The sequence below is a fragment of the Cricetulus griseus genome, chromosome 3, assembly GCF_003668045.3.
Source record: "Cricetulus griseus strain 17A/GY chromosome 3, alternate assembly CriGri-PICRH-1.0, whole genome shotgun sequence".
Taxonomy (NCBI): domain Eukaryota; kingdom Metazoa; phylum Chordata; class Mammalia; order Rodentia; family Cricetidae; genus Cricetulus; species Cricetulus griseus.
This window is the reverse complement of record NC_048596.1, coordinates 20,269,647-20,290,284: the sequence shown is the minus strand read 5'-3', so window position 1 is coordinate 20,290,284 and position 20,638 is coordinate 20,269,647. Positions and strand designations below refer to the sequence as shown.

General features: G+C 45.8%; 1 protein-coding gene across 1 annotated transcript in view; it reads right to left on the bottom strand.

Annotated features, from left to right (window-relative positions):
* Nucleotides 1-1,274: 1,274 nt before the first annotated feature.
* The window catches only part of Pik3ap1 (phosphoinositide-3-kinase adaptor protein 1), a 115,913-nt gene continuing 96,549 nt past the window's right edge, over nucleotides 1,275-20,638 (bottom strand). The window contains exons 14-17 of the mRNA XM_027407336.2: nucleotides 14,641-14,796; nucleotides 9,555-9,625; nucleotides 8,343-8,479; nucleotides 1,275-2,895 (exon numbers count right to left, since the gene is read on the bottom strand). Coding sequence (XP_027263137.1) covers nucleotides 2,838-2,895; nucleotides 8,343-8,479; nucleotides 9,555-9,625; nucleotides 14,641-14,796 — 422 coding nt within the window. The 3' untranslated portion in view covers nucleotides 1,275-2,837. The remainder of the gene's footprint in view (nucleotides 2,896-8,342; nucleotides 8,480-9,554; nucleotides 9,626-14,640; nucleotides 14,797-20,638) is intronic.

The following is a 20,638-nucleotide window of genomic DNA, read 5'->3' as shown; positions in this document are numbered from 1 at the left end:
CTATTGTCAATACACCAGAGAGAAGATCTGGAGACCATCTCTTCACATCCCTGCTTATACTTTAGTTCTGGTCCTCACTGTATTAAAAAAATGTTTTGTTTTGTTTTGTTTAGTTTTTGTTGTTGTTCTTTTTGTTTGTTTGTTTTGAGACAGGGCTTCTCTGTGTAGCAGTCCTTCCTGGCTGTCCTGAAACTTGTAAATCAGGCTGACCTCAAACTCACAGAGATCCACCTGCCTCTGTCTCCCTACTGCTGGGATTAAAGGCATGCTTCGCCACCACTGCCCGGCTCAGTGTTTTTATTATACATAATGTATCCCAAACATGTGAGTAAATGTGTTGTCTATGTAAAGGATGGATAAATATGTGCTTTGATGTGTGGTTCTTTCTAAGTAATAAGAATTCATTCTCACCACTGGGAACACTATGGTAATACTGTTCTATGATAACACTGTCTAGGTGTTCCATCCAGATTCTCCTCCTTCCTCTTTCACACATACTAACCCGCTTGATGGTGCATTGACTATCTCCTCAGGATGTAAGGGTGGCCACTCCCAACTCTGACCAGGACTATGTCCCTCCCAAGTGTGTCACATTCATCAGAGCCAGATTCCTCAAAAAGCATTTTCAATTTTTTTTTTCAAGACAGGGTTTCTCTGTGGCTTTGGAGGCTGTCCTGGAACTAACTCTTGTAGACCAGGCTGGTCTCAAACTCACAGAGATCCGCCTGCCTCTGCCTCCCGAGTGCTGGGATTAAAGGTGTGCGCCACCACTGCCCGGCAAGAAATGGCTCAGCAGTTAAAAGCACTTTCAATTTAAGACAGGAATGAAATGTAATTATGTATCCAAACTTCGAACCCTGCTGTACATCCAGGATGCTAAAACCATTGGCTGGCCTTTCCATGTTATTATCAAACTTGTTCACCAGAATATGTACACAAACCTAAGTTTGGTATCCAAAAAGGGGCTTAAGGTAAAGAGATATAAATCTTTTATTAAAATCCTCAAGATGGAGACAATAAGCAACAGGAGGACAACCACACCAATTTCGACATTTTTTGTTGTTTTATGTGATATTCTCTCATTTCTCCCAAACAAATGACAGAAGGGTTGAGGTACCACCAAAGGCACATTTGCAGAATGGTCACCATGTTCCAGGTTCTCTATGAGATACTTTGTGAGAATATTCTCATGTGGTGGACACGATCATGTGTGTGTTTTATACATGACTCAAGAGTCCCCTGAAGTCAAACTCAAGAAGTGTTAGACTGAGAAATGAGATTGAAGGAGAACATTTAATTATGAGAAAATGACCCAGCAAGAATACACTGGAGCAGATCAATAATAATAATAATATCTATGTGGGGTTAGACAATGAACTCATGAGAAACAAGCATATTACCTGTACTTTAAAAGAAACACTTCTGATAATTCCACTGAATGCATATGTGAGATTAAAGATCTGTGATTTGAAGGTAGATATATATAACAGGAACTCAAAATTCATAACATGGTTACAGTTCTCTGCTCTCTGTACAGATTTACCAGGCCTGATAATAACTATATAGAGTAACAGTAGTAAGTCTGGAAGAAAATATTTTAGCTTTTTTTCTTCCACCACTTCAGGCTCCTCAAGAGAAAAAACGTCAAGGGTTCTTCTCTTTCTTTACGGCCAGAACTATAAAGGCCACAGATTTATAGATGGACAACCTGGTACCTCAAAATTCTGTATCTGACCATTTTCAGTGGTTTCTGGGAACATGACTCGTTTGACAGCAGACTGAGGTATAAATGCCCAAACTGGAGGTCCCATGCCTGGATGACATGTAAGAAGGAAATTCTGGAAGGCTGATAGTCAGGTATGGTTATATTTCCACATTTGGGGGGGGGAGGGCTCTTAAAAGAAAAGAGGATTGACTCGTTAGAGAGAGAAAATGTGGTGACAGGGGCTGGGCAAACGGGTCAGTAGATAAAGTGCTTGCTGTTCAAGCATGAGGACCTGAGTTCAGATCCCCAGCTTCCACACAGATGTCAAGGGGGCACAGCAACCGGCCTGCAATTCCAGCACCAGGAGAGTGGAGACAGGATTCCTGGAGCAAGCGAGACTAGCTGTATCAATAATCTGAGTTCAGTTGAGACACTGCCTTGGTGAAGAGATGGAGAGTGGTTGATGAAGACTTCCAACATTGCCCCTAGTCTCCACAAACATACAAACACACACGCACACCACACACATACACATGTAAGGGGGGGTGTGATAACATAGAACCACCAGAGTTCTCTTAGTTCCATACTTCTGGGGGACCCCAGATGCCTACAGTGGAAAAGGAATCTGGTTTAACCCCTTTCTAAAATCATTTGCTGCTTTTTGTCTGTGACCAGCCCTAGCACATACATAGAAATGTGGAAGAAATACTTCAAAGTTAGGACACTTCTTCTACTGGAAGTGTCATGATCACTTCTAGAAACTAGAGCAGGTATGTATGGACTAATATATGTTTACTACAGCACATTCATATGTTAAGTACATTTTCATCAATCCCGTTAGGCTCTTGCTACAGGACATAAGAGGTAAGTATTTTGACAGAGTCTTCATTCTTTTGACAAACAAGAATGTGAACCAATATACTTGGCGGTGTTGAACAAAGTTCTTAGTCTCAGATTTCACCATGCTTTAATGTCTTCAAGGAAGGAACACCCAAACCAGCAGGGCTGCAACATCAGCGGTGATGGCGGATCTCAAGGTCCTTAGTCATGCAGAATAGTCAATATGAAGACTCCATTAACAGGCTGAAAATTGCCAGTCTTAAAAGTCGTGAAGTACATTTAGAAGGTGGTATCAGCGACCTCTGGGAGGAACTGGTGGGGGAGGAGGGAAGGGCTCCCGGGTTAGAGGCCTGCAAAGAAAGAGAAAGGAACTCTAAAAAATTAACCAAATCCAAGCCGTCTTGGGTATCCACCACCTGTGGCTACTTTGAAGTGCTATGCAAAAGACACCTCCCTTAGTTCAGGAGTCAGGACACACTCCACATGTCTGAATGACATAGATGTCATGGTCTCTAACCCCTGAACATAAGAATCTTCAGCGGAGCAAGTAACTAACACCAATTCCCAGGCTCTAGCCCTGTTCATTACAATTTCTTGAGCTAGATATAAAACCTTTTCAACAGTATCCCTGTCACAAAGCCCTTGTGTTAACTAAACCTTTTATTTTCTGTTGCTCTGTCACCCTTGGGCCTTGTCTGTTGACCCTGGAGGGACTGCATTTCTCTCAGATAACTAATGCCCCAAACGCCTCCTTGGGACCACTATCGACTCACCCTTATCACCTCAGGGTCAGGTCCCAGACAAACAGAGATAGTCCCACTGCCTCAGCACCTATTGTGTTTATCCACACTAGTGATCCCAGGTCTATTTGACCCTGCCTACTCACTGTTTCTCATGGGAACCACAATGAAAAGCTCATGCCCAGGTTTGACCTTTGTCTCCTCTGCCTCCTGACCCAACATGCATGTGTCCCAGTATGAGCCCCAGTGGTATGGTACCCGCATGCTCTAGAGAACCATGAAGTTAGCAAACTATCTTCTCAATAGCAGCTTTCTCCTGTTCTGTTGACCTTCTTGTGCCTAAGTAACAATAGAGTCTAGATATTAAAATGCCAGCAATTTCAATAGGCAGCCTGGGTAGAGACTCACTATCATAGTGAGGCTGGCAAAAAGAGGGACAGAGAATTCCAATGCCTGCTTCTCACTTCCTCATTGAATCACTAAGTGTTGTCCCAACTGTGTGCATGCCCACTTAAAAGCCCCTTTTCATGTTTCTCTGCTTGGATTTTTGTAAAGTCCCAAGTGACACTCCAGGTAGACCAGGGTGGGTCTATTTACAGATCAGTTCAATGATTACAGATGGTATTTCCATGTGTGTGCTGTAAAACCAATATTTAATCTCCAGGAAGCAAATCAATACATCCAGAAAGAGAGCTTTGTTGGGTGCTGTAATTGAACTGTGGAACCCCGGAGCTGCATAGTCCATGGTTGAATGAATCTGTGAGTAAATATTTGCTAAATGCCTCCTGAACACTGCTTTTGAACAGGTTGAGGAAATGACAAGAGTTGGAAATGGCAGGGCTGTCTCAGAAACAAAAGAGGGAGTTGACAAGAGTTAGAAATGGAAGGGCCATCTCAGAAACCAGAGAAGGAGTCAGAAATAGCAATGAATAACCACAGATGTCCACAGGAGACCCTGCAGAGGTCCCCAGTGTGTTTGTCACTGAATTGCTGGGAACTATCCAATGAAAACAAAAGAATGGTGTCCTTCTGTCTCCCTATCTCCTGCCCTACAAACTACAGGTCAGACCATACCACTTAAGCAAGTTTAGGCTGTTCCTTCCTTTCTACGAACACACAATTAACACTCCCATGTGTGGCAAACAGCAGGGAAAATGAGCATGGGTCTCATGGGTCTGTACATGTGTGCATGAGACAGACAATGAGCAGTTGATAGGCGCAGTTCAGGCCTTAAGGACATCTAAGCATGGATGTTTACATACACAACTCTCAATCTGTCTCTCTCTCTCTCTCTCTCTCTCTCTCTCTCTCTCTCTCTCTCTCTCTCTCTCTCTGTGTGTGTGTGTGTGTGTGTGTGTGTGTGAAAAATTCAACTTAGATGACCCTGTTTTCTCATCTGCCCAATCAAGACATGTGGGCGCTTAGAGATGACATGGAAATTAGTCAGCAGCACTATGTCTGGCCTGGAGCAGGCACTCAGAAAGTTAAGATAGAAATCTCACTATGAGGATGAATGGTCTAGTCTTAGACATTTCCCCCCACAAACCTTACAGTCTGTCTTCCTCTATGAGACAGTCTGTATGCCCTCTGGTCCCCTCTCTCATCTTGCTGTCACAGTGACACACCTGCAAACACATCAATTTAATTTCATTCTGATGGGCAGCTCCAGCAAAAGATCAGAAGCCGTATGTCGGGGAGATGGGTTTATAGCAACAGGTATAACAGAACAGAGAAGTGGAAAGAGACTATTCCCAAACCAGGAGTGGTCTGCTGCAGATATTGCCTTCTTGGACACCCAGAAGCTGAAGCTGGAGACACCTGCAAGTGAAACCAGCAGAGAGACTGGCCAAAGCTCAGATCCTGTGTAACTGAGGTTACCCCAGAGAGAGGAGAAAGTTGAGGAGGACATGGGATTACAGGTTCCCAGAGGGCTGCTTGTGACATCAGCTGGTCAGCCATTCAAGACGGCCAGAGAGGGGCTTACTCCATGCTCTGCACAAAGACTGCCTCACTTTTACCCTGAAACCTGCACACATCCTCATGATGCAAGCACATACTTGCAGGTCCTTTCCAAACCCAAAATGCACACAAGTCTTGAGTTCTCTTAATTACAGGTCTCCACAAACACCGTTTGTTTAGCAAAGTGGTTTAGTCCTATGCTCGCCCTATCTTTATCCCAGCACACTTCCCAGCTCCCCACATGAGCCATTGCCTGTCTCTTCTCACACCTAGATGTGTCCTAATTTCTGAAAGCTGTTTTCCTGACTGCTCTCCTTTTCTCTTCCATTAACAACAGTGACAACAATGTCGACGACAACAGCATTTTCAAGCTTGCCACCCCCTCTCCTGGTACTGAGTTCTCCACCTTCAGGAATAAAATGTCTTGGATCTTGGATTTCCTCCTCTCTGACACCTCCATTTTCTTGGCCAGGTGCAACATAATGACTAGAAAACTAAATCTGTCAATCAGAGAATCTCTCCATCCATTCCCTAGCCTCAGCCTCTACACCTGCAAGATGTGATAATTCTAAAATGGACTTTGGGGAGCATTAAGCCAGTAATGCTCTTAATGTGTTTTACATAAGCACTGCCACAGGGTAAGCAGTCACTAAATAACAGCATGTATTACCATAATCACTCCTGCAAAGCACCCCCCCACACACACACACCAGATACATAGTAACTTTCAAACAAGACAATACAAACTCAGGGCACAGCCTTGGGTTATCACCCGCACTCCTTCTGGGAGTAGGAATTCCTAATGTGCATCTCTCAGGCTGTGTCAGGGAAAATGCCTAGGATTGCAGCGCAGTTTAGGGCTGTCAGATGTTCATGCAGCAGGTGTCAGTATAGGAATGTTACTGGGAGCAGCTGGAATGGCAGTAAAAAGCAGAGGCCAAAATGGAGAGAGATGGAGAGGCACAGAACCCCAGACAGAAGGCCTTTCTTTATGTTGCACTTTCTCAGCAAATCCCACAGGTGAGCTTTATTTACATTTAAATACGCAAAAACTTCCTTTTTTCTCATGCACTGTATTTTAACCATTAAGACTGGGCTTCACATCCAGTCCCTGCTTTCTGCACGGCAGCCCTACTAGCTCGCTTGAACCTGAACCCTGTTTACTGTCACTCCACAGACCATACAGAATGTTCCTCCCCAGGCCTCTGCACCAACTGAACCCAGTTGTAGTAAGAGGCCAGCAAGTGAGTCACACCAGTCTGGGTCCATCTTCAAATCCCCAGATGTCTGCTCCTCTCCTGAACAAATATATATATTCATGTTCTTCATCTCTCAACATAGGAAGTTCAATTAGTAACTCCATTTTTTTTTTTTTTTTTGAGACAGGGTTTCTCTGTGTAGCTTTGGAGCCTATCCTGGCACTCGCTCTGGAGACCAGGCTGGCCTCCGCCTGGCTAGTAACTCCATTTTATCGACAAGAATACTGAGGTACACAAAAGTTAAAGAACTCAACCAAGCTCACAAGTGATGGCAGGACACAACCCCATGAGAGTGGCCTAGAGCCTTGCTCACCACCCCCAGACCAGGCTGGGTATTTGTTTTGTTTTTTGTTTTGTCTTCATTTTCATTTTCTTTTAATGAAAGGTGTATGTCTTTTTTTTTTTTTTTTTTTTTTATTTTATTTATTTATTATGTATACAGTCTTCTGCCTGCATGCCAGCAGAGGGCACCAGATCTCATTCAAGGTGGTTGTGAGCCACCATGTGGTTGCTGGGAATTGAACTCAGGACCTCTGGAAGAGCAGTCAGTGCTCTTAACCGCTGAGCCATCTCTCCAGCCCTTGTCTTCATTTTCACTTCTAATTTTATCTCCTGTTCCTGAGAAGCCCAGAACCCACAATTCAGCCAAGGGAATTCAATAACTATGAGCTGAATTCTAGACAGACCGATACAAATTATTAAGGGGCCTGAGGAGATGGCTCATCTGTTAAAGTACTTGCAATGCAAGCATTAGGACCTGAGTCTGGATCACAAGCACCCATATAAAAACCTAGGTGCGGCTGCCACATCTGTGATCCTAGCAAGGGAGGCAAACAGAAGGATCCAGAGTGCTTGCTAGCCAGCCAGTATAGTCAATCACTGAGCTCCAGGTTCAGTGAAAAAGACATTCACACACAAATATGTATATACATACAGATGTGAATAAGAAATTAAAATTTGCTTAAGGAACTGGAGAGACGGCTAAGCAACTGAGAGTACCTGCTTTTCTTCAGAGGACCCAGATTTGCTTCTCAGCACCCAAACAGAGTGGCTCACAACCACCTGTGACTCTAGTTCCAGAGCAACAATACCATCTTCTAGCTTGCATGGGCACCTGTACACATGTGGTATTTCACACACAGAGACATGTGCATACACAAAAACGTAAACACATAAATCTACAAAAGTTATTTTTAAATCAGTAGCTGTATTTGTGTCTCTCACTTGTGCACTTAAGTGTTATTTAAATTGTGAGTGACTAAACTGGGCATGGTGGTTCACGCCTGAAATCTTAACTTTCAGGAGGCTCGGGCAGGAAAAGTAAGAGTTGGAGGCTAGCCTGGGTTCCATAGGGAGACCCTATCTTAAAAAAGCCAAGAGCAGGGGGCTGGAGAGGTGGTTCTGCAGATAAGAGCAGTCGCTGCTCTCCCAGAGAATCTGTGTTTGGTTCCCAGTACCCACATCAAGTAAGTGGTTCACAACTCTCCGTAACTCTAGCTCCGGGTGATCCAGTGTCTCTGGCCTCTGTAGAGTCCTCGTGCACATACCCACGTGCAGACACACACACCGACACATGATTTAAAATATATAAATAGTCTGGGCAGGGGTGGTGCACTCTTTTAATCCCAGTACTTGGGAGGCAGAGGCAGGCAGATCTCTATGAGTTCAAGGCCAGCCTGGTCTACAGAGTGAGTGCCAGGACCAATCTGAAGTGGGTCAACCATAGGGTTCATATTAGCTCTGTCCTCATTCTTTAGTTGTTTTAATAAGTTCCTAAATCCTATTCTCCTTTACAGCTAAGAGAGAGAGAAGAAAAGTTCACATCGACTTCAATGTTACCTCTGTGAGGCAGCTCGAGGAGGTACCCTGGGGGGCCTCTCAAGGGTCATGACTGGTGTTCCGGTCACAGCAGGTGCTCCATCCATTTGGGTAGGACCTGGGCTACGACTTCGAGTAATTTCAGGGACTTCATTATCCTATAGCATGTAAGATGAGAAACAAAGGTGACTATTCCACAAAACACATGAACATACAAAGGTGGGCACCATGGACTAGCCCTCACCATCCTTAGGCTGTTCCCAAACCAGAAGTCAACCTAGTGCCAAAGGCAGTTTTCTAAGTCCTTCTGATGTGGTCTAGGAACATAGCTTTACCCAAGTCATCACAAAAAAAAATGCCTAAACTCGAAGTCCTTGCTTCTCTAAGTACAGTCTTCTGTCTGACAGCCTTCAAGTTTACAGATGTGCTCTCCCTAAAACCCATTCTCCTGAGGCTTCAGTGTTAGCGGTGACTCATGTGACCCTCGGGCTCAAACCAGCCACTGGTCACCAGCCAGGGCAGACACTGACACAAACCGGCCAACTTGAAATGCGGCCTCCCCTAGAGCAGCTGGATCTCTCATCTCAGAAGACTCCTGGAGACCATGCCACCACCCATGTAGAAGCAGGAAAGGCCAGTGTACAGGGAGAGGGATGAAGTGGGGCACCAAATACCCTGGACCCTGGGACTTACAGGGCAATCCCACGGCTCCTTATAGCAGACACAGACTCCTGATCTAGGCCCACCGTGGTGCTGCCCCTGGAATCCTCACTCTCAGACAGCTCCTTCCTGCAGACACCCCACTTCTAACTTAAGTAGTCTGGGTAGATTTGTCTATCTCTACCTATGCTAACTGTTGCCCGTTTCCTTCCTTTATACTGAGGCAAAAATTCATGTAGCCATAAGGCCAACCACTACAAAGTAACAAAGCTTTGGGACATTTGTGGTTTTATGCAGTCACCACCTCTATCTAGTCTCAAAACCTTTTCCTCACCTGCAGAGAAACCCCCAAACCCATTAAGCAGTTCTCCCTATTCCCTCCACCCTCCAACCCTGCCAGCCACCCAACCCTCACTCTGTCTCTCTGGATTTGCCCATTCTATGTTATTCCAATATAAGCAGCATCCCTTAACGTGACCTTTTGTGTGTGGCTCCCTCCCCCATGGACTCCTTTCTCTTGTGATAAAATGACCCCTGAGACCAGACAGACAGAGTGGAAATCCCGGCTCTCACCTCATTGTCTCCCTCCATCCCACTGCTCACACTGAGGAGGCTCCTCGTACTCGATCGGTTACTCGTGCTGCCTAAAGGGCAGAAACAACATCAGCTGGACTGCAGATTCTCCCCGGAGAAAATGAAATATGGAATTCCAGCCCTAAGTGATTTATAGCAATAGAAACAGTACATAAACCGCAAAGACAAGAGTCTTCAAAGGGTAGCCACCTTAAGCCGTTTCATTAGAGTTCAGTTTTTCTGTCAGCATCACACAAAATGGTTTGCTTTCCGATGACCACTTTGGGCTTAACAGCTACCATTTACCCAGGATTTACCACGTGTGGAGTGCCTTCGAAAGCGTGATTGCTGTTTAATCCCTTTGAAAATCCTATTTGATATTACAGCTTTGGCCCCGGAGGCATGGGAGCAGAGGTACTCAGGACTCGGCTGCTCTAGATCTGCAAACTGGCTTTGTTACCATGGTCTAGCTGCCTAATTAGGAATTACAGGCCAGGGGTGTATGTAGGACACAGATGCCCATTAGAGATTCCATGCCAGCACCAGACAAAAGGCATGGCCATGGGTGTGGCTCAGCAGTAAAGCTTTGCTAGCATGCACAAGGCCCTGGGACCAATCCCCAGGACTACAAAAACAGAAATGTACACTACAAATTCAAAAGTGCTCGTAGTAGGAATTCTGTGTGAAAACCTTTTCAAGTTAGGAATTTATTACCTGTATCATTAAAATAGCACTAATCCATAGAACTTTCTGGAAATGTGTGTTATTCATTGTGATATATAGTGTGAAATCAGGTAGAACTAAGAAGTTTTAACATTTGAGTTTGTGTTTTGAGACGGAGTCTCATTACCTAGTCATGGCTAGCCTGGAGCTTTCTATGTCTGAAGACCATGATGGCCCTGAACTTGTGGCCATCCTTCTGTTTTTATTTCCCAAATTCTGAGCTTACAAGTGTGTGTTATTGGAGGCAGATTTAAAAAAAAAATTTTTATTTTATGAGTGCATTTGTCTGCTTGTAAGTCTGTGTACCATGTGCATGCCTGGTGTCCACAGAGGCTAGAAGAGGGTGTCAGATGCACTGAAAATGAAGTTATAGGTGGTGATTATGGGTGCTAGGAACTGAACCTGGCTCCTTTACAGGAGTATCGACTGCTATTAGCTCCAGCTGTCTTTCCAGCCCCAGATTTAGAAACATTTTATTGTATTTATTCATTTTATTTTTATGTGTGAATGTTTGTCTGCATTATATGTATTTACCACACGTGTGCCTGGTGCTCTCAAGGTCAGAAGAGGGTATTGGGTCCCCTGGAACTGGAGTTATGGATGGCTATGAGCTACCATGTAGGTGCTGGGAATTGGACCCTGGTCCTCTAGAAGAGCAACAAGTGCTCAACAATACTGAACCATCTTTCTAGCCCTCAATACAGATTTTTAAATCTGTCAAAAATATTTCTCTAACCCAGGGGATTTGGTTTGTTCATTCCGAGCACTTGATCCAGCCTCTTTCTGTTCAACTTATACTCATAACCCAGCTTACCCACCAAAACACCCTTCTTCTTCTTCTTCTTCTTCTTCTTCTTCTTCTTCTTCTTCTTCTTCTTCTTCTTCTCCTCCTCCCTCCTCCTCCTCCTCCTCCTCCACCTCCTCCTCCTCCTCCAGCACTCATAACCCAGCTTACCCACCAAAACACCCTTTCTTCTCCTCCTCCTCCTCCAGCCAGCTGCTGCCCCCAAGGCCCAAGCCTCCTCAGAACCCATATGTGGAATAAATGCTATCAAAACTCTCCAGATTCCCCAACTAAAAACAATCCCTGTGCTCCTGTGTCCCCATGCTCTATGCCTGAGCGTCCACATGTCATCTATTTCTTGTCTCTCACAGTCCCCATGGTGAACCCCATGGTGTTCTGAAGGTTGTTCATCAGCAAGAAGTAAAAGCAGTTACAGGCACTGGCTCCATGGCTGGAAATTCACACCCATCAACTCCCACTACCCCTTTCCTTGGCATCCCTAAACCTGTGACCACAATGTTTGGCTCTAAACCTTAGCCCCCTGGCATTATCTCCCCTCTGGGCTCATGACTGACCCCATAGTTCCCTGGACTACACAGTAGGCAGCACTCTCTGGTCTTGGCTGAATACTCTGCTCTCATGTCCCAGGGAGGGAGGTAGTGCCACATCTCTGTCACTGGGGAAAAAGGCTCAGACTGGCATCTAACTCACGCTCTATTTGCGCTTTTCTCCATTGAAAGCCCCTAAAGACAGGATCTGGTTCTTTTCATCTTTCTGTCTCCAGTGAATGAATAAGTGAGAGGGAAAAAATGCTCATATAACCCTTGGGCCACATAATCTACATGAAGGTCAACAGTGTTCCACAATCAAGGTTTTGTTCTCTTAAATGTACCACTAATTACTGAGGCTTAATTACTTAGTTCTGGCCAGGTTTAACCTGCAACTGTCTTTCTGTGGATCCCAAGAGATGACAGCTGCGTCATAATAAAAATCATGTTGCTGTCAGGGTGTGACTCCAGGGTAAAAGGCAGCTAGTGGCTCCAAGTCTGGCTTCCCCCACCCTCCCTCCCTGCCAACGAACTAGCTCTATTTGGAAGGCGGTGCCTCCCTGGGCCATAGCATGGGCAGATATGGATATGACTCCCGGACCCTCCGTTCAGTTGCCAGAAAAACGAAAGGCTTGTTTTCCAGCCCCTAACTGTTATCTAGAAATTATAAGCTTTACTGTCTTGGATGAACTAGGTCACACAGGGATATGCTTATCATGGGGCTGGCAAAGAGCAGGTGTATGATAGAAGCTGGTATTCTCACCATCTTTAATTTTAAGTCTTGTCCTTCCTTCCCAGATTCGGTTGCCATGTAAGAAGTTCAGGCTGTTGAGTTAAAGGCCATGTGAAGTAAAGCTTTGGAGAACACACAGCCATCCTGGATGCCAGTTGAATGCAGTCATCTGAGTGACTATTGCTCACTGAACATAGAGAAGACACAAGCCACCCCTTCTGGGTTGTGCCTAGGTTGTGGGATCAGGTGTGATAAATGATTGTATTTCAGGCAACTAGGTTTTGTCATGGATTGTTACATAGCAGAAACTGGAGCAAGAACCAACCTTGGTATACACAAAGAGGAGTGTAAGCCCTTGGCCTGGCATTAAATAGCATTTCCTAACCCCACAAGCTAGCCATTTCTGGGCAACAATTTACTTGGTCCACCCTGTCCTCACTATAGGCTATCCCCAAATTAAAACACACAGAGAACAACTTTTGAATTGCAACACTTCACACCAAAACAAACGAATAAACAAACAGAAAACCAAGCACCTCATATTTGTCTTTCCAACTATGGCTCCCTTTTGCCGTGGGGAGCAGAATCCCACCAGAGAGAATTCTGAACCTTCCCTCCTCTCTCATGTGTTGGAAAGAAGTGCTACTTGCCTCTAGTTTCTTCTGTAGTCTGTGATCCCTGGGGAACTCTCTCCTACTTCTAAGATCAGATCTATGAGAATTCTCAAGTTGCCTTTGGCGTGAGCAGTCTTTGGGTATACATAACTGGCCCCATTGTGTGTGGGGAAATTTTCTTTCTGTCCAGTCTACATTCCCACGTGGTCACATGATGGGCATTAGATGTGTTTCCACAGGTCAAGGTGTGAGGAATATTCAGTAAAGAGGACAAGCTGGCTTCTATCTGCTATCACCTGGCTGTATAACCTTTAACAAAAGAATTTCCCTCTCTGGGAAAAAGCTATATGGTAAGGAGTCTTGACCTGTGTCTTTGGGTGAGCAAAATGTGTGTGTGTGTGTGTGTGTGTGTGTGTGTGTGTGTGTGTGTGTGTGTGTGTTCATGTGTGCATGCATAGGTGTTTGTTGGTATGTGTGCATGTGTGTGATTTGTATATGGAGGGGTACAGACAGGTTTTTCTGGGAAACAGATTTAGAACACACAGTAAATTCTCAAGGAGGCTGTAATGTAAAAAATATCACAAGTGGTTTGGATAGTCTGTTAACCTACATTCATTTGTGGATATTCTGCCTGACTTCCAAGGAGACCTGCCTCCTGAAGTATACTTCTCCCTGTCTCTTTCATCACTTTTTTAGTTGTTTTGAGGATGATGAAGTATAAGGCAAACAAGGTAACTCAATGTATGGTGCTAGTGAAGCCAGCAAGTCAGCAAATGCAGCTCAAGACACAGAAAGAGTCCCAAGCCCTGCAGCCTGCACACCAGGCCTCGTCTGCCACAATCAGACTCTCATTCATGCTTCTTCACCAAAACAAAGATGTGTCCCAGTTAGACCCCGAACCACCCGCGCAGAAGCCAGACTTGTCAAATTTGAGTCTATTGTTGTCTACAGCTCTGATGAGATGCCCTTGGCTTCCCCTTAGCACAGCTGGTGAAGAAGCTGGACAATGGTGAAGAGTCCTGGCTTGGCTCCAGACTGAGTTCAAATCCCAGCCCTGCTCAGTTCTATTAGCTACAAACTGACACAAGGCACTAAGCCTGAACACTTCCTCCTCAGCAGAAAGAGGTCAGGAATCTACATTACAGAGGTTTTGTGGTCATTAAATGATCGATGAAGACAATTCAATTTCAGTAAATGCCCAATCAATGTTAAGAACTATTATAAAGCAAGAGAGAAAGATGGAAAATTAAGGGATGTGAGAAGTGGTGCTGGGCTTCGCCCCCCATCCCTGCTGACAATCACTAGGTTCAGCTATTTATAAAAAAGAAAGTACACTAAGAATTATCAAACCATTGGGCAAATGCCACAGGCCAGCTAGTCTACATACTTCACACCTCTCAAAACCAAATCAGGTCTCAGTTGAGATCTTGGGCTCCTAAGAGTGTTTGTCAAGCTGGGTAGTTGTGGTACACCCTTAATCCCAGCACTTGGGAAGCAGAGTCTGGCGATCTCTGTAAGTTCAAGGCCAGGCTGGTCTACAATTGAGTTCCAGGACAGCCAAGGCTACACAGAGAAACTCTATCCTCAAAAAACAACACAAGACAAAACAAAGAAGAGGATCTGCCCAAGTCTGGGAGTACGGGCTGGGATGCAGGGGCGAGGGCACCTCAGGCTTGCTGCTTACTTGCTGTGCTTGATGTGCTGTCTGTCTTCCAGTCTCCACGTCTCAGCTCTGTCCTGGGCGGAAACACGCTCTTTCTGGGGCCGCTCTCATAAACTCCAAACTCCACTTTTCCAGGCAGGTGCTGAGAATGCCGGATGGGGACTGTGATCTCCAGATCTGGAATCGGAAGGAAGAAGGAGATTCAGGCCGGCTGCCATTGCAACATTGTCTCTCTTGCTCACTGTCCACTGTCTCCTGGGCCTGGGCCTGGAGGAGAGAGGGAGATCCTGGGGTCTTGTCCCGCTGCAGCACTGAAAAGCCATAGAATCCAGCCTGGCCCAGCAGGGGGGAATGGATGGCAGAGCATGAGAAATGGATAGAAGAGCTCCTCCACCTCATAGAGAGGAAAGGATACACTTAGGTAAGGCTTGGGCTCCCAGCCCCATCACTTGGCTGCACGAAGCCCACATCTCTGAATTAGTCCCCGTCTAAGGAGGAGATCACGAACACCACTGATGGTTGGAAACCGTCCCATGCACAAGCTCATTCCAAGAGGCCCCATATTTTTAGTTGACTGAGTCCTCATAAAACCCAAGAAACCACCAGGCGTTGGTGGCGCACGCCTTTAATCCCAGCACTCGGGAGGCAGAAGCAGGCAGATCTCTGTGAGTTTGAGGCCAGCCTGGTCCCCAGATCGAGTGCCAGGATAGGCTCCAAAGCTACACAGAGAAACCCTGTCTCGAAAAACCAAAAAAAAAAAAAAAAAAAAAAAAAGAAAGAAAACACAAGAAACCAGGTCCATTACTATCATCCCCAGAAGAAATGAAGACACTGAAGAGTAAAGCTGCATCCCCAATGAACAGCCAGAAGGACCAAACTGAGACTGAGAACCCTGACTCTGGAGTCCAGGCTCTTCCCCACTCCTAGGGTCAAGGGCCTCTTGCTCCCTGCATTTGTTATGGCTGACCGGTGAGGGGGTATGGGATGGGCAACCTATCCTGACAACAGTGGCCCGGGGAGTGTGTGACCAGAGTCCTCCATGCAGAGAAATACTGTGACTTCTGAGGGTAAAGGCACAGTCTGTACCCAGCTCAGGGTCGACCTGACCTCTTCAAGGCTGGGCTCTGCCAATGGTTTGGTCTTTGGCCCTCCTGAGATTTCCACCCCATGGTGCAGGGAGCATAAGAACTCATTCTAGTGGGCAGAATGAAATGCCTGCTGTATCACCAGCTTCCTCCCCAGAGGGGTGTGAGTGTGAGGCAGGTCATAAAGGAAGCCATAAGAACAAGGGTGAAAGAGGGGGGTGCTTTGGGACTGTGTGCTCTCTTCCGGGTACTGCCTCTCTTCACCACTCTGTTCATCCATGGAACAAGTGTAGTAGGAAATTCAGCAGTGACTCCTCGTGCCAAAGCCAGAGACCAGCCGAGAAAGTTAATGAATAAACTAGAACAATACGAAAGAGCAATGTGAGGGTGGGATGGACGGGACACAGTGCCAACCACCTGAAAGAACACCTGAAGTGTGGATTACTGGTCTTCACAGGCCCCCAGCCTTTCTCATTCTAGAGAAACTGGTTCCAGGAGTAGATCATCAGGGGCCTGGTGATAGCCAGCTCCTTCATGCCATGGGGAGTAGTTTTTGGTCCCAGGTCTTTGGTTACACCCGGAAGCCCTTCCCATGCTCACTGCTCTGGGGCACAGAGCATGGCCAAGGCAGGCTTTTATGGGGTGAACAGTGAGTCCCAAAGTCTTCCCTTTCCTTCTCAGCTTTTATTTACATTTTTAAAAAGTCGATTTAGTCCAGTCTGACTAAATTAATTTTAAAGTGGTATTTTCCCACCCTCAACCAGTTCTATAAAGAAGGAAAGTAAAATACACAGGAAGAAAAAGACCAGAGGTCAAAGGTTCAAAAAACTCAGGGCCAGGCTCAATGTTTCTAGAACACCCCCACTCTTTGCTTGAAGGTACAATATCAGGAACAATTTTCACGATTAGATTACAGCTTTCCTGAACTGTATTCATCTGCACTTCCCTTTGTGCTTTGGGACTTTTCCATTCAGTAGGTGATTACAATCCTATAAGGAAAACGAGCGACACACTGGGTAAGAGAATGGCCCCAGATACAGAAGAGATTAGCAAAGACACAAGGAGCAGAACCCAGTTTCCTGGGCCTCAGCTGGCTCTGCCTCCCAGGACACCCCCAGAACACAAATATTGACTGTCTTCCTGGGGCGGGGCATAGCATCCAACAAGCTACACGTTGGCAGCTGATTTCCTGTGCTACCGACTCCAGGTACTACAAAGAGCAAAGCTACTTCCTGGGGTTGAAGACCAGGAATGGAGCATCCATTTTCAAGGATCCTTGGTCCTAGGTGTTCCAACCCCAATTAAAGCAAAATGAGAGTTATTTTCTAAAGCAACTGGAGTCTCCAAATTTGAGTCAGCCTGGGTTTAGAGTGAGTTACATTCTTAGAAAAGGTCTCTCAGATGGAAGTGCCACCCATCAACCCCGAAGTTCTTATTGGTCAGCAAGATGTATGCTAATGGTTTTCTTAAAAAAAAAAGATCGTATTTATTTATTATGTATACAACATTCTGCTTCCATGTATATCTGCACACCAGAAGAGGGCGCCAGATCTCATAATGGATGGTTGTGAGCCACCATGTGGTTGCTGGGAACTGAACTCAGGACCTCTGGAAGAGCAGTCAGTGCTCTTAACCTCTGAGCCATCTCTCCAGACCCCACCAATGGTTTTCGGTGGTTTTGGTGCAACAGAATTATTTTCTCCAGTGGAGACAGAAGCTTGGCACTGAAGACACATTTTCAAAAGGAACCGTGATGGCCAAAGAAGAGTGACTGACCTCCACCCTGTGGATCCTAATCTACTTCTTCTCTCCCAACCCCATGCAGTTCTTAGCCTGGCCCCATAAGAATACACATAGAGACCCCGAGGCCCCTAAGGAGTGCAGTGTGAAAACCCGCAGACTAGGACATTGCAAGTCAATACACAAATTAATAACAGAAGTTTACAGAGTTCAATAAGTCATAGCTACCCAACCATAAATGATGCCTTTTCTTTGGCAGGTGCCCTGATACCTCCCACCTCACCCTGAAGGACAGAGTCCAACTTCTTAATACCCAGTGCATGATGTCCCTGGCCAGAATAAGGCACCAGATCTCCTAGAACTGGAGTTATAAATAGCTGTAAGCTATCATGTAGGTTCTGGAAGCCACCTGGGTCCTATGAAAGAACAGCAAGTCTTCTTAACCCCTGAGCCATCTCTCCAGCCCTGCTATTTATATTTTACCACAATAAAAATTAAAAGCAAGGGGGCCGGAGAGATGGCTCAGTGGTCAAGAGCACTGGCTGCTCTTCCAGAGCACCCAGAACCCACATGGCAGCTCACAACTGTCTGTAACTCTAGCTCTAGGGGACCTGACTACCTTAACACCAATGCACATAAAAATAAAATTAAATAAAAATTAAAAGCAAGGATACTCCTCCCCAGATGGGCTTTCTGCCATCCTGACCCATCCCCCTGTGTCTGTTTGAGTTGGACCTGGAATATCCCCTAAAGACCCACGTGCTAAGGGGCTGGCCCCTCGATGGGACTGCTTGGAGGTGGTGGAAGCTTTAAAAGGCAGAGCCAAGTAAAGGCCTTTAGGTTATTGGAGGTCACCCTTGAAGGGGACAACGAGACCCCAGCTCTTTCCCCTTTCTGCTTCCATTCCCAGCTAGGAGACGATTTTGTTTTGCCACACATTCCTGCTATGATATGCAACCCCATCCCAGGTCACAACAAAACAGAGTAACCAATCACAGACTCAACACTGCAAAACTGTAAGCCAAAATAAACCTGTTTTTCTTTTCTTTAAAAAAAAAAAGACCATTTTGTTGGGCAAGGGTGGCGCATGCCTTTGTGGGGCACAGGCAGGCAGATCTCTGAATTTGAGGCTAGCCTGGTCTACAGAGAGAGTTGTAGGACAGCCAGGGCTACACAGAGAAAGCTTGTCTCAAAACCCAAAATAAAATTTTATTTATGGTAGGCAGAGGGTAGACACGTGTGCCATGGCATGACAGTGAAGTTCAGATGACAACCTGAAAGACTTAGTTCTCTCCCCCATCACGTGGATCCTGAGGATCAAACTTGGGCCACCAGACTTAGCAATAGGGGCCTTTTAGCCACTGAGTCATCTCCATGGCCCGGGCCTTCCTTATTTATAACTTGATTATCTCAGTTATTTGTTACAGTAATGGAAAGTTAACTAACACAGTGTCCAAAGATACATGGCTTAATCTTTTCATAGTAATGGCACTAATTATAGTCACTGACATAGAAATAGTGAAAATTATTACCCCTCCCCAAAGCAAAATTCCATGTCAGAAGATCCAGAAATGGGGTGGGGGCTGGTCATGCTTCTTCACACACTGATCATTCTGATATACACTATATGTTTTAGTGGGTGGAAACCATTATTTAGAAGCTGAAAAGCCTTGGGTGAACTTTGTGGGGCTGGCCTAGAACTTGTGATCTCCCTGATTTACCCTTCCAAGTGCGGGATTACAGGTGTGTGTCACAGTGCTCAGACTGAACTCAGTAAAATATTTCAAAACTTAGGACCTTTGGGCTGGTCAAGTCCCAGCCCAGAGCACTTACTCTGGGAGGCTCTGTTCCAGAGGACACCAGTCCAAATGTAGGGCCTCTGTGGATTCAGGGGAAATTGCCATTTTTAGAGATCTTCCATGTGCCAGGCCTGTGCTAGGCACAGGATGCAACCATACTTGCCCATTGCAGCACCCCTGTTAACTTCCCATTTTGCAGGTAAGGACTATGGCTCAGGGAAGTAAAAAGTATTTTGCCTGTAATTCCAAAGCAATTAGCAGTATGCAGAACTCCAACCCCAAACTTGCTTGCCCCATGGCCATATCTGTGCCACTCTGCTCCTCAGTGTGGGTAGGTGCTGACCACTGACCCCTGAGTGCATGTGGCTGTACCCTCCCAGCCTTTGGACACTAAGGTCACAGACAAATCACAGGCCAATGTGGCCAATGCTTTTTTTTTTGTCTTGTTTTGTTTGTTGTTTTTCGAGACAGGGTTTCTCTGTGGCTTTGGAGGCTGTCCTGGCACTCGCTCTTGTAGACCAGGCTGGTCTCGAACTCACAGAGATCCACCTGTCTCTGCCTCCTGAGTGCTGGGATTAAAGGCGCGCCACCAACACCCGGCTGTGGTCAATGCTTAAAGGCTTGACAATCTCACTCCCTTGGTGCTTCTGTCTTTGCATGGATATACTCAAAACTTCTAAAAAGCACTTCAGTCCTTCATCACCTAGAGCCCTATTTTCTGAGCCCAGGTGACTGCAGATCATGAGCCTGACTTCCCACCAGGTCAGCTCTCTCCTCCTCTCTATGCAGACATGATGAGCCTGGGGTGGGGGAGGGTGATACATTTAAAATCTAGACACTCAAAAAGAAGTGCTACGATGAGCTCTCTGACCCCTCTTCCCTAGTCAAAATCATGAATATTCTCTAAGCCAACTATTTTTGAAAAGACATGGTGCTAGGCATCATGGGAAACCCACACCTGCATAAGTATAAAGACCACTAAGTCATAAACTAGCAGATGATCACATACAGTGGGTCCTGGGTTTCTTCTTGAGCTGGTGCTGACACTTGGTGGCTGTGTGGAATGACTGGTGTCAGCAGACGTTTGATTGAAACCTGTCATGCCAATACAGACGTCCTGAGCTCCGTCAGGACTATGATGCAGACTGAGGAGCCAGAGGGCACAAAACATGTATGTCCCTGCCATCGCGGGGCTTATAGTAAGAGGGGGGAGGGATGCTGGTCCATGGCCAGACTAAGGAAATCCTGGTCCATGCTATAGGGGCATAAGGAAAATAAGAGAATAGGAAGCAAGGTATAGGGACTCATCTAAAATATAAAAATGTCAGAGAAGCCTCTTTGGTGGGTGAGAGGAGGCAGCAGGTAGGGATGTGGAGGAAAGCAGCAAGTGCAAAG